This window comes from Narcine bancroftii, chromosome 1, assembly GCF_036971445.1.
Source record: "Narcine bancroftii isolate sNarBan1 chromosome 1, sNarBan1.hap1, whole genome shotgun sequence".
NCBI lineage: Eukaryota > Metazoa > Chordata > Chondrichthyes > Torpediniformes > Narcinidae > Narcine > Narcine bancroftii.
In genome coordinates, this window is record NC_091469.1 from 493,489,832 (window position 1) to 493,504,241 (window position 14,410).

Below are 14,410 nucleotides of genomic sequence, written 5' to 3' on the forward strand. Positions count from 1 at the left end.
CTCTCATTACCCGTCTTCATCCCTCAGTCTATTTTTGTCTTTACCCACATACATATCAGTCGTGATCATTTTAACTCTCATTACCCGTCTTCCTCCCTCAGTCTATTTTTGTAATTGTTCTGCAAATTTTCGTGCTTCTTCTGGATCCGCGAATAGTCTGTTTTGTTGTCCTGGAATAAATATTTTCAATACCGCTGGATGCTTTAGTATAAATTTATACCCTTTCTTCCATAAAATCGCCTTTGCTGTATTGAACTCTTTTCTCTTCTTTAGGAGTTCAAAACTTATATCTGGATAAATGAAGATTTTTTGCCCTTTATACTCCAGTGGTTTGTTGCCCTCTCTTACTTTTTCCATTGTCTTCTCCAGTACCTTTTCTCTTGTAGTATATCTTAGGAATTTTACTACAATAGATCTTGGTTTTTGTTGTGGTTGTGGTTTAGAGGCCAATACTCTATGTGCCCTTTCTATTTCCATTTCATGCTGTAGTTCTGGACATCCTAGGGTCTTAGGGATCCACTCTTTTATAAACTCCCTCATATTCTTGCCTTCTTCATCTTCCTTAAGGCCCACTATCTTTATGTTATTTCTTCTGTTATGGTTTTCCATTGTATCTATTTTTTGAGCTAGTAGTTCTTGTGTCTCTTTAGTTTTTTTATTAGATTCCTCCAATTTCTTTTTTAAGTCTTCTACCTCCATTTCTGCTGCTACTGCCCGCTCTTCCATCTTGTCCATTTTCTTTCCCATTTCTGTTAAGGTCATCTCCATTTTATTTATTTTCTCTTCTGTGTTGTTTATTCTTTTTCTTAAATCCTTAAATTCCTGTGTTTGCCATTCTCTAAATGATTCCATGTATCCTCTAATAAGAGCAAGTATATCCTTTACCTTGCCTCTCTTTTCTTCTTCTATTTCACCATACTCTTCCTCTTCTTCTTCCTCTGGGTTGGCCATCTGTTGTTTCTTTGTTGCCCTTTCCTCCTCTTCTATCTTGTTTCTATTGTCTTCTGTGGTCTCTTCTTGCTGCAGGTGTTCTGCAGCTGTCGTTGCCGGCTGTGGAGATCGACTCCCCAGCTGGTCCCCCCTCCCGTCGGTGTGTTTTTTTTCATTCGCATCGCGCATGCGCGAAACTTCGCGCATGCGCGGTTGCGCACTTTTGTTCGGCTCTGCGAGCCATTTTTGTAGTCCATTATTTACCGACCTGAGGGAGCGGGTTTCTCTCTCCGCAGCGGGCCTCTTCGGACAGGTAAGGCCTTCACCTTTTTCCTCCTTTGTCTTCTCTTCCTCTCTTCTTACCGTTGCTTTCGATTTTTCTTTTTTTGTCGCCATCTTCTTTCCACCTTTATACTCACTTTTCTGTAACTTTTATTTCTGTGCCTTTGTGTTTTCTCTTGTTTTTCCCGACTTTTCTGGAGAGGGCTGGAGTTCACCGTCCGGCCACTACTCCATCTCGTGACTCCTCCGACATGATCAATTCTCAACGCTCCCCTGATCATAGCCAATTGACATATTTTGTTGGTCTGGCTTCCTCCCCCGGCCAGTACTGCGAAATCTGAGATGTTCTGAGCTCATTCTGCTTATTCCTTGAAGAAGGGCTCAGGCCCAAAACATCAGCGATATGTAGAGGCTCAAAGTCCAGCTGTGTTCCTTGAGCATTTTGGTGTGTTTTCACTCCTGTCCAGGAGGAAGATATACTGCTGCACATGAAACAGAGAAGATGACAGTCCAGGCCATTCTGCCCATAATGTTGTGTTTACTGACTAAATTACTCCACAATCACCTGCCTCATATACCTATCACCCTCTATTTATGTTGCAATAAGGTCACCTCTCGGCCCGTGTCCCAGTGGGAACAAACCCAGCCTATCCAATATAACTATTCTATTCCAGGCCTCACTCTGGTGAAACTCCTCAGCATTCAAACTTCTTCACTTCTTGACAATTAAGTGGAAAGATGGGTCAGTAAGTTTACAGATGGGGTCAGTAAGTTTATAGATGGGTCAGTAAGTTTACAGTTGACTCCAAGTTTGGAGGTGTTGTGGACAGCGCTGAAGGTTGATGTAGGTTACAGCAGGTTATCAACAGGAAGCAGAGTTGGACAGAGAGTGGCAAATGGAGTTCAGTCCATCAGTCTGAGATGATGCATTTTCAATGGTCAAATTGAAGGCTGAGAACAAGGTTAACGGTAGGATTCTTAACAGTGTGGAAGGACAGAAGGACTTGGAACATCAAACTCTACAGCACAGTACAGGCTCTTGGGCCCTTGATACTGTGCCGAACCATATATTCCTTTAAACAAAGTACTAAACCCTCCGTACTTTTAACCCTCGATTTTTCTTACATCTATGTGCCTGTCTTAGAGTCTCTTAAAATGCCCCCAATGTTTCAGCCGCCACCACTGTAGTGATGTAATGTATTCTGCTGACTGCCTGCTATTGGTTATGACTGTAGATTGGCTCCACCCTACTGGTATAACAGATGGTTCAACTTATCCCACTGGTCAGTTGAGGTGGCTTCTTTAGTTAATAAAAGCCTATAGTATGATACAAGTCTGGTTCTTGCTTATAGCATATCAACCACCATCCCTGGCAAGGCATTCCAGGCCCCCACAGCTCTCTGTGTAAAAAAAAACTTTCCCCTAAACTTACCTTCCTTCACTTTGTACACGTCCTCTAGTGTTTGCTGATCCTGCCCTGGGAAACAGGTGCTGACTGTCCACCCTATCGATGCCTCTCATAATCTTGTAGACCTCGATCAAATCTCCTCTCATCCTTCTATGTTCCAAAGAGAAAAGTCCCATCTCTGCTAACCGTGCCTCAAGAATTATTTTCCAGTCAAGGCAACATCCTGGTAAATCTCCTCTGCACCCTCTCCACAGCTTCCACATCCTTCCTGTCTAAGTGGGGTCTCACCAGGGATTTGTCGAGTTGCAACATGACCTCTGCTGCTGAACTCAACCCCCCTATTAATTAACTCCAACATCCCATAGGCTTTCTTAACTATTCTATCAACCTGTGCAATTTGGACCCCAAGATCCTTCCATTCATCCACACTCTTAAGTTACCGACCATCATAGGTGTACGACTGGGTGGGCCATATCTACTGTTACGGGCACCTCCTAAATCTTGTTATCCAATACATAATGACCGATACTGAACTACTCTGCAATGCTTTAGGAACGATTCAGAGCCTCCACAACGTAGATCCATAGAACGCTACAGCACAAAAAACAGGCCATTTTTGGCCCATCTGGTCTATGCTCACCATCATCTCCCTAGTGCCATTGACCTGCTCCCATTCTGTAACCCTCCAGGCCTCTCCCATCCCTGTATCTATCCAATTTATTCTCAACCCAGTGCACTGTGTAACATGAGCTGTGAGCCACTTAGTGTTAACACGTTTCCCCTACCTGTTGCCCCAGTTATCTGTATTGTGGCACATGGCCTCAAGAAAAGTTGGGCATGTCATCCAGGACAAACAAAAACCAGTCGGCCCACAGCCAATTCTAACTCAGTGATGCAAGAATATTCCGGTAATGTTGATGCTTCGAGAGAGAACCCCTACAAACCAAGTCTCCATTTAGGCACAGTGGAGGGGGGTATTTACCTTTAACCGTGACTTGCGCTTAACGCCATCAAAACGACTGGCACAGGGCAGACCCCTCCCCAACCTCAAGGGCGGGGCCAACCCAGAAAGTGGGGCTTGCATTCCCCCCGGATCCCCCTCCTTCTACCCCCACCCCCGTCCCGAGAAAAGGGAGAGACAACGGTGCCAGAGGATGAGGCTGGTTTCCCCCCAAGAGTTGGATTGATTCCTCCCCCCCCCCAATTTCTTCCCCCTGATTCCTCGCTACCCCTGAGAGTGTGAATGGCACTAATGCCTGAGGGTGGGCAATGTCCTTTCATTTAACAAGGACTGCAGAAATAAAGCAGGGAACAGTCAACTGTGGATACCATTCCCTGGGTGAGGACTGGGGGCAAGAACGGTCAACTGTGGGTACTGTTCCCTGGGTGAGGACTGGGGGCAGGAATGGTCGACTGTGGGTACTGTTCCCTGGGTGAGGACTGGGAGCAGGAATGGTCGACTGTGGGTACTGTTCCATGGGTGAGGACTGGGAGCAGGAATGGTCGACTGTGGGTACTGTTCCATGGGTGAAGACTGGGGGCAGGAACGGTCGACTGTGGGTACTGTTCCCAAGTTGAGAATTGGGGGGGAGGAACGGTCAACTGTGGGTACAGTTCCTTGGGTGAGGACTGGGAGCAGGAATGGTCGACTGTGGGTACTGTTCCTTGGGTGAGGACTGGGAGCAGGAATGGTCGACTCTGGGTACTGTTCCTTGGGTGTGGACTGGGAGCAGGAATGGTCGACTGTGGGTACTGTTCCTTGGGTGTGGACTGGGAGCGGTGTTGGCAGAAGGACAGAGGTGACTAGGATCAACAATAAGGTGACTGCTCCAAATGTTTAATATTTTGAATTTTAGACATACAGCACGGTAACAGGCCCTTTCGGCCCATAAGCCCGTGCCACCCAATTACACCCAATTTTCCTATACTCCCAGTACGTTTGAAAGGGAGGAAGTTGGAGCCCCCGGGAAACCTTCACAGACATAGGGAAAAGGTTCAGAGGGAGATTTGGATACACTTGGATGGATCAAGTGACAAGCTGCAGTGACCGCATCTCTGGCACCGAGCCCGGCCCTGTGGCTCAGAAGGGAGAGACAGAGGAAAGGAGAGCAGTAGTGAGAAGGGATTTGACAGAGGAGCGAGCAGGTGCACCTGTGAATTCAAGGAACACATCAGGATGGCTGCTGGGGTCAGGCACACAAGATCCTGAAAGGGGAGGGTGAGCAGCTGTGTTAATAAGGGTCTGCCTCGTGTAGACTAATGTAGATTGATCAACTTTAACTCATGTTCACGTGCGCCTTGCTGCTTTGTGAAAGGATTCAGAGAGGGCCGTGGGCACTGTAAGAAAGGTGAGAGGCCCCATGATGTGTGCTTCCAGCAAATATTAATTAACCTGCTGGCCTTGAGTTCCTCAGATTAGGTAACTCGCTGTTGGGGGTGTGGAATGACCTGCAGGCTGAGGTAATGAATACAGGCTCAGTTTTAAGAGAACTTGGACAGGTACATGGATGGGACTGGTATAAAGGGCTGTGGATTGGGTGGAGGTCAGTGGAACTAGGCAGAGAAATGGTTTGGCACAGATTAGAAGGGCTGAAGTGTCTGTTTCTGTGCTGTAATGTTGTAGGGATCCAAAGTACAAGCTAAACGTTTAGAGTAATGCGTCACTCTCAGTTTGTCACTTCTGGGGCTTGAATGAAACGGTGTGACTAATGTCCAGATGATAGCTCCCTAACTTAGGTCAGTGAAAGGGGTCATTCACAGTAATAGGGATCACTATTTCTTCTTCTTTGGCTTGGCTTCGCGGACGAAGATTTATGGAGGGGGTAAAAGTCCACGTCAGCTGCAGGCTCGTTTGTGGCTGACAAGTCCGATGCGGGACAGGCAGACACGGTTGCAGCGGCTGCAGGGGAACATTGGTGGGTTGGGGTTGGGTGTTGGGTTTTTCCTCCTTTGCCTTTTGTCAGTGAGGTGGGCTCTGCGGTCTTCTTCAAAGGAGGTTGCTGCCCGCCAAACTGTGAGGCGCCAAGATGCACGGTTTGAGGCGATATCAGCCCACTGGCGGTGGTCAATGTGGCAGGCACCAAGAGATTTCTTTAGGCAGTCCTTGTACCTTTTCTTTGGTGCACCTCTGTCACGGTGGCCAGTGGAGAGCTCGCCATATAACACGATCTTGGGAAGGCGATGGTCCTCCATTCTGGAGACGTGACCCACCCAGCGCAGCTGGATCTTCAGCAGCGTGGACTCGATGCTGTCGACCTCTGCCATCTCGAGTACTTCGACGTTAGGGATGAAAGCGCTCCAATGGATGTTGAGGATGGAGCGGAGACAACGCTGGTGGAAGCGTTCTAGGAGCCGTAGGTGATGCCGGTAGAGGACCCATGATTCGGAGCTGAACAGGAGTGTGGGTATGACAACGGCTCTGTATACGCTTATCTTTGTGAGGTTTTTCAGTTGGTTGTTTTTCCAGACTCTTTTGTGTAGTCTGCCAAAGGCGCTATTTGCCTTGGCGAGTCTGTTGTCTATCTCATTGTCGGTCCTTGCATCTGATGAAATGGTGCAGCCGAGTTAGGTAAACTGGTTGACTGTTTTGAGTTTTGTGTGCCCGATGGAGATGTGGGGGGGCTGGTAGTCATGGTGGGGAGCTGGCTGATGGAGGCTGACTTCCAGGCCAAACATTTTGGCAGTTTCCGCAAAGCAGGACGTCAAGCGCTGAAGAGCTGGCTCTGAATGGGCAACTAAAGCGGCATCGTCTGCAAAGAGTAGTTCACGGACAAGTTTCTCTTGTGTCTTGGTGTGTGCACTTGCCGACGCCATGCTTGCCCAGGATTCCTGGCCAGGTTTCTGAGTCTTTGCCGACATGGGTGTTGAAGTCGCCCAGGATGACAACCTTGTTGGCTGTAGGGGTACGTTGGATGAGGTTGCGCAGGTCGGTGTAGAACTTGTTCTTTTCTGCTGGTTCCGCCTGGAGGGTTGGAGCATAGACACTGATGAGGGTGATGCGACGCTTGTTTTGAAGGGGGAGTCGCATGGACATGATCCGGTCCGAGAGGCCTGTCGGAAGGTTTTCGAGTTTGGAGGCAATGAAGCTCTTGACCATGAAGCCTACACCAGATAGGCGTCGTTCATCCGAAGGCTTGCCAGACCAGTAGAGTGTGTAGCCCGCGCCGCGTTCTTGGAGGCTGCCTACATCTGCTCTCTCTCAGGTAAATGCTGCATCAAAGCAAAACTATCAGAATTTTGATGTCAAAGTTGTGGGGAGGGGATAAGAAGGGGAATGAAACACAAGAGTCTGCAGATTGTAATAAACACACCAAAATGCTGGAGGAACTCAGTCCACAGGAGACCTTCGGCACTTTTGCACAGTTGCTGAACAGCAGAAAATCTCAGGAACATTTCTGCTCCAGAGGCAGTGTAAAAATGTCCAGACGGAATCTTCAATGTGAATTCCATCCTGTGATTTCTCCACTCATACCCCTACAGTTTTACCGAGCAGCTGCAGTGTAAATTGACTGCAACTATTCCAAACAGGCCTAATGAATACGACGTCCCCCCCCCTCCGTCAAACTCCACAACACAGGAAGGTTGCGTAAAAATGCCCTAAAAGTGCCCCTGGGAAACGGCCACGTTGGGACACACCAGAGGGAAGTGTGCTAATTTTCTTTTCAGAATAATTCTGAAGTTTCTGTGTAAAAATGCCAAAAGATATAAAACTGGCATTTCAGGCCTGCCCTTCTTCAAGGAATAAGCAAAAAAAACCTAGGAAATCTCAGGATAGTGACAGAGCCACAGGGGGGTGGGGAAGAGGAGTCTAGACCTATCAAATGAGTTATTTGGATATGATAAGGGGAGGGGTGAGAATTAATCATGACTGTGTGATGTTGGAGGGGGCCCAGACAGAAGATGGGGTGTTGTTCCTCCAATTTGCAGGTGGCCACATAAAGACATGAACCAGCTTGTTCCTGACTGAGATCAAAGACAGGGAAGTCATAACTCAACTGTACACAAACAGGATTCTGACAGTCAGACTCACTCACTACATGACCAGGTGCTCAGAATCAGCAAACCCCGAATTAACTGAGTTCTCAAGTTTTACAAAACAAATAAAGTGTTGCTTTTAACAAGGTTGTGGTCCTGAGGTTTGTTCTGGTGGGTACAGTAACTTTAACACAACCAGATGTCCTTGGACATGTTAGAGCAAGTGTGTGTGGGGGAGACTCCCTGCCTATTCCTGCTGCCTCTCCGCCAGAAACTCATTCAGAAGTCCCACCGCTTGTTAGAACGTGGTTTTACTCTGATCCAAGTTGCAAAGTTCGAGACAAAGTTACAGTTTGCATGTCAAATCCCAGTTCAGATTGGGCTCAGACCACTAGTCAGTGCACACCTTGCCATTGTCTGGTTCAAATCACTCAGCATCCTTATTGGCTGGAGCCCTGTATTTAGCACCAGCACAGAGGACACTCTCTCTCTCTCTACCTTGTGGTGCTAGCCCCAGACACCGCTCCATGCTAGGTCACTGCTGCAGCTATCTCTTGGAAGGGCTGTGGGTCAGGTGGACACTGCACTGAAGTGAAGCCGTGGTATTGCTATAGATCAATTCTGGCAGTAGTTCAACCATCAGGGGTCTGAGAGCATGCGTGTACCCCTGTTGATACAGGGGTACCAGATCCACCTCCCCTTATTCAGGGGTCCAGGAGGGTGTGTCTAACCCTTGGTTATGTGTGCGAAAGACTGCATTATCTGTGTGAATTAATACTTGTGTACTGACTAACGTTCTCCCATGTTTTTTCTGTTACAATCGGTTCCCTCACTCCCTTAATAATTATTAATCAAGTTCCATTTGATTGCCAAACCTTGTGTGCAGTCATCTCTCTTTGAACCCACAGAACCTGACACTTTCTCAATAAAATAAGATGGAATATTATAGCCCTATAGAGGCCCTTCAGCCCAGAATGTTGTACTGACCTATGGAAATCTCCAGCACAATCTAATTTTCCTCTACCTCAAACCCTCACGCATGTAACCAGCCTATTTTTCATCCATTCATGTGCCTTTGCAAGAGGCTTTTAAATGCCCCTAAGTGCATCCAATTGCAGCACCTCACTTAACCAGTTAAGGGATTGGAGTAGGAGTTGGATGAACTCAGGATCAGTGAGAGGCAGAATAGATCCGAGTTGCAACCCCTGGAGGTTAATGGGACTATGCCTTGGGGCTGAAAAAGGGTCGATAAACACCAAGGGGGTTGAAAGAATTGTAGAATCCAGCCGGGCCCCCTCTCCCTTCTGGGCTTAAGCCTGCAGTCTCATGGTTAATCCGCCACTGGACACAAGAAGGATTCTTGACCACAGTAAGTTCCTGCATTGTTCAAGGCCTCAGGAGCTCAGATGGGTGGGGAGTTGGGACGAGGCTAGGGGGTCGGGAGCTCGGGTGGGTGGGCGGCAGGGGCCAGAAATAGGGGATTGACTATTACAAGGCATCGACGATCACACAACTGTGTGCAGAATCAACTCACGAGAGGCGTTGGCAAATAGAAGCAGGAAAACGCCAACTTATGCAGACTCCGCGGTGGAAATAAAAACACAACCCTGGAGAAACTCAGGACAAACAGTGTCCTTTATAGAGCGAAGATTCATCACTCAGGTTTCGGGCTTGAACCCTCCAGCAACATGTGAGTCAAACCAGTTTGCTCGTACCTTGGTGAAGGGCTCCAGCCTGAAACGTTGCTTAGGTATCTTCATCTTTGCTGTATGAAATTGACCTGCTGAGTTTCTCCTACTTGATGGAACGGTGAGGCGCTGCAGTGCGAACAAGCAAGTGCAAACGACAACTGCTCCTCTACACAGGCTTCAATGAGCCTCGACCTTGCACACAAGGTTCAGTCCAAATACACACCATCGACTGCCTCTCCTTTGTCCAGCCTCCCTGTGGTTTCCCCAAATCATCGCTGTAGGTTTATCCAGCAAGATTTTCCCTGAGGGAAACCATGATGACTCGACCTCTCTTCTCAGACTCCCTCCCCCAGGTTCTCAGTCACCTCATCCTTGACAATCGACTCCAACCACCGATGTTACACGAACAGTTTCCGTTCTGCTGCCTCCGTCCCCTTTTTAAATAGGGGAGTGACCTTTGTAATTTCCCAGTCCTGGCCAGAATCTACAGACTCCTGGGACGGTCATTCCCAATGTCTCCATATTCTCCATCGCTGCCTCTTTCAGAGCCCAAGGGTGCTTTCCATTTGGACCTTTCAACTTCCCGAGCACCTCTCTTCCTTGAAAGTCCAGCTCACTGCTCGTGTCCTCCACAGTGAAGACTGGTGCAAAATACTCACTTCGTTCCTCTGCCGTCTTCTTGTCCCCCATTATAATCTCTCCAGCTTCAGATTCTGTCCGTCCTATCTCTACTCTCGCCTCTTTTGTACTCTTCATCTACTTTAAGAAGTTCATCTTTTTCTCCGTTGCCTTCCGTGTGCTTTTCAGTGTCCCAGACCTCAGCCACAGTGTGTCATTTTCCCATTCTCTTCATTTTTGGAACACACCCGTCCGGCACCTTCCTTATTTCTCACAGAAACTCCAGCCATTGTGGCTCTGCCGTCTTCCCTGCTCATGAGCCTTTCAAATGAACCTTGACCAGTCCCTCCCTCCTGCCTCTGGCGTCCCCTTTATTCCACGGGGAAACGGACACCTTGCACTTTACTTTCTCCCTCTCAAGCTGCAGGGTGAATTCGACCACATTATGACCACATTATGACCACTGCGTCCTGGGCTCCCCTCGCCCACAGCCCCCTCACCAATTCCGGTTCATTACCCAGTACCCAATCCAAAATTGCCTTCTTCCAAACGTCAAGTTCTCCAGTTTCTGTCCACTCCCCCCGTCTCTTTTCCCCAGCTCTCCATTCACAGAGCCACCTGGTCCCTCCACGATCAATTCTCACCTCTCCTGCGATGTCCCTTTGCCTGAAGCCCTGTGCTCCTCCCGCCCCCATCCCACTTTTCTCCCCTTCCCCATCACACTCCCCTCCCCTGAGTTCTGAGATGACACCTCTGCAACCACGGTCCCAGCCTTAGTTCCCAGTCATTATTCCAGCTGCCCCCGCCCGAAGATCAGTGCCCTTCCCTCCCCCCGGCCAGGGCAGCCACCCCCTCCCCCCGGCCAGGGCAGCCACCCCCTCCCCCCGGCCAGGGCAGCCACCCCCTCCCCCCGGCCAGGGCAGCCACCCCCTCCCCCCGGCCAGGGCAGCCACCCCCTCCCCCCGGCCAGGGCAGCCACCCCCTCCCCCCGGCCAGGGCAGCCACCCCCTCCTGCAACAGCCGGGCTGCCACGGACTTACAACGGCCGGATCCGAACGCACGGACGGAGCGGGGCTGCTGCCAGCCGGGGAGCGAGGAGTCGGCGCTGCCCCGCTCTCACCTTTTCTACGGAACCTTCCCGCCGCCGGGAGCAGGGAGTCTCCGCGAATGGGCGGTGCGCAGTCAGCGGCCAAACCCCGGGCAGGAATGTAGAAAGGTGACCCTCAGCCCGCCACACCCGCTCTCTCACTCACTCACCCGCTCTCTCACTCACTCACCCGCTCCCTCACTCACTCACACCCGCTCCCTCACTCACATACCCGCTCCCTCACTCACTCCCGCTCCCTCACTCACTCACACACGTCCGCTCCCACACTCACACCCTCACACACACCCGCTCCCTCACTCACCCCCGCTCCCTCCCTCACCCACTCCCTCCCTCCCTCACTCACTCAGACCCTCTCCCACACTCACTCACACACACTCTCACACTCACACCCATTCCCACTCACCTGCTCGCACACTCACACACACTCAGTTACATCCACTCCCACACACTCACTCACACATACACTCATACATCTCACTCCTCTCCCCCAAACTCTTTCACCAACTTTATCTTCCCAAAGCCTCTCTGCATTTCCTTTCTGTCTCCCATCCTCCTCTCCTTCACCTATCCTAACCCCTCACCCTATCCCCACGGCCTCTCCCCAATGCCCTCTGCACTCCTCACCCTTTTATTAACCCTGGTAAAGAACATTTAAACGGAACCACAGATAGTGTGGGTTTAGAGGGATAGGGGCTAAAAGCAGACAAGTGGGACCAGGGTGGGTGAGACACTTGAACGGAACAGGCAGGCAGTTCAGGGCAGTCCTGTGGCTATTCCCCTCAATAAAATGAATGCCATTTTGGATACTGTTGGGGGTGGGGGACCTACCAGGGCCAAGCCACGGAGATCAGGTCTCTGGCACAGAGTCTTGTCCTGTGGCTAAGAAGGGAAAGGAGGAGAGGAGGCGAGCTGTAGTGATAAGGAATTCCATCATTAGTGGGAAAGATAAGAAGATCTGTGGAAGAGATCGAGTATCCCAGATGGTACATGGCCTCCCTGGTGCCAGCATCCAAGATATCTCAGATCAAGTTCACAGCGTTCTCAGGAGAGGGGGGCAGCCAGATGTCATCAATGTAGGGACCAATGACGTAGGTTGGAAGGGTGAGGAGGTCCTGCAAGGAGAGTTTGGGGAGTTAGGCGCTAGTTTGAAGGACAGGACCTCCAGGGTAGTGATCTCAGGATTGCTGCCCACGCCATGTGCTAGTGAGGTTAGAAATAGGAGATAATGCAGCTTAACACATGGCTAAAGACGGTGCAGGAAGGAGGGCTTCAGGTTTCTGGATCATCGGGCTCTCTCCCAGGGAAGGTGGGACGTGTTCCGACGGGATGGTTTACATCTGAACTGGAGGGGACTGATATCCTTGCGGGAAGGTTTGCTGGTGCTGGGCCAGTGGGTTTAAACTAGATTTGCAGGGGGAGGGGAACCAGAGTGATAGAGCAGATAGAGGAGAGGAGGAGGAAAAAGATGATGTGAAAATTACATGCACCGTTAGAGTCGATGGGTTGAATGTGGTGGAAATGCTCTCAGGTGCATCTAGTTCAGTGCAAGGAGTGATGTAGGAAAGGAAGATGAGCTTAGAGCATGGATTGGCATGTGGGATTATCACATGGTGGCCATCGTACTAGTGCGGTAACCTGCCTTGATGGATGCAGAAGAGTGAGGTAACCTGCCCTGGTGGTCGGCTCCCGTGGTAATACCCACTCCTGGTGACTGTGGGTCACTCTGATTAGGACTCCCTAGCACCTCCCCCTTTGAGTAGTTACTCATAAGAGTGGAGCCTTGGGTCCACGAGGAAGGGGTTTACTAGTTGGCGAACTCTTTGTGAAGTGCGTCCAGGTTCCTGTGGTGCAGCAGGTAAAATGTAATTTTCCTGTGATGGTTGTTCTTGGTTGCTCACTGGTTTCTGCAGTTCAAAAGTTTCCAACATGAGGGGAACTTCTTCACACAGAGAGTGGTGGGAGTGTGGAATGAGCTTCCAGCTGAAGTGGTGAATGCAGCCTCAATTTTAAAATTTAAGAACAATTTGGACAGGTATGTGGATGGGAGGGGTATGGACTGGGTGCAGGTCAGTGGGACTAGGGATAAAAATGGTTCAGCACAGACTAGAAGAGCTGAAGGGCCTGTTTGTGTGCTGTTATGTTCTATGGTTCTATGGCACGATAATCACCACAAGGCTGTCAATCCCCAGGAGATCTTTTGGAAACATGCAACGGTGAAGCCCAGCAGCTGTCAGATCTGCGGACTATGCCCAACTCTTGCATGTGGATGAATTCCAATTATGCAATTTTAAGATGGCCCTGGGTAATCTACAAGTTTGCACCACTACCCAAAGACCCCGATCTGGACAAGCTGGAATACATCATTCGGCATAGACTGGATGGACCGAAATTGGCCTCTTTCTGTCCTGTTGCATTCCATGGTTCTATCATAACCCAGGTATTAAATAATGATGAGAAAGACACAGGGAAGATATAGTAGTGGCCTGGTGCTCAGCAAACAACCTCTCAACCTCCATAAGATGAAGATCCCATGGACTCCATCTACACCTCCCGCTGCCCGGGAAAGACAGATGACGCTACAGTTTTCCCCACAGCCATCAAGTTCCCGAATGAACCCCACCACAGAGTTATCATGCTCCCCTTGCTTGGTGCTAATTGGTCTTTCTTTTCATTTTAATCCTGAGTGAATTGTGCTCTTTGTGAATGTTGGAGATCATCTCTTGGACTGCTTGCAGAAGAACTGAGTATTTTGTGAGAAATAACCTGAACTTTAAACTCAGCAGGGGTGAGAGTAACAGACCCTGTCTTCCCAGTTGCAAGTTTGAGCTGAGTGCAGGCAGGAGTGGTCAGATTATCAAGGGAGTGGGTGGAGAGAAGCAGAATTCCAAGAACAGTATCAGCCCTGCCCTGGCCTAATGTGTCTGACAGGTTCTTTGTTTCCTTGAGTAGCCTTTGGCAGGAAACCTTTTACAGCGCTGATACAGCACTCACACAGGTCTGAACATGCGAAACTGGGCAAAAAGAGCTTTGCTGATGGTGTAGAATAGATCATCGTGGAATTTTACCAAATGGAAACAAGCCCTTCAGGAGTCATGTGATGGAGTAGTGGCCGGTAGGAGAATACCAGCCCTCTCCAGAAAAGAAGGATAAAGTAAAGAAAAAGCAAAGCCACAGACACACAAACCACAACAAATAAAAAATAAAGGTGTGGAGGAAATGGCACCAAAGAAAGAAAAGCCAAAAACAACAGGAAGAAAAGAAGAAGGAAAGTCGCCAGAAGAGAAAGGTGAAGGCCTGACCTGTACAAAGAAGCAGGGACCCGCCATGGAAAGAGGAGCCCACTCCCTGAGGTCAGTGGAAACCCCGAAGGGTTGCGATCCACCGAACGCAGGACTACAA

The 14,410-nt window shown here is 49.5% G+C and overlaps 2 protein-coding genes across 2 annotated transcripts in view; one reads left to right on the forward strand and one right to left on the reverse strand.

The window, feature by feature from the left end:
• The window catches only part of eppk1 (epiplakin 1), a 30,927-nt gene extending 19,881 nt beyond the window's left edge, over positions 1 to 11,046 (reverse strand). The window contains exon 1 of the mRNA XM_069915153.1: positions 10,944 to 11,046. The gene's annotated coding sequence lies outside the window, so the exon portion shown is untranslated. The remainder of the gene's footprint in view (positions 1 to 10,943) is intronic.
• LOC138762321 (proline-rich protein HaeIII subfamily 1-like) lies at positions 10,360 to 11,666 on the forward strand. The gene is made up of 4 exons (XM_069936113.1): positions 10,360 to 10,454; positions 10,675 to 10,796; positions 10,848 to 11,119; positions 11,532 to 11,666. The coding sequence occupies exons 1-4, from the start codon at positions 10,360 to 10,362 to the stop codon at positions 11,664 to 11,666; spliced, it is 624 nt and encodes a 207-aa protein (XP_069792214.1).
• Positions 11,667 to 14,410: the final 2,744 nt, after the last annotated feature.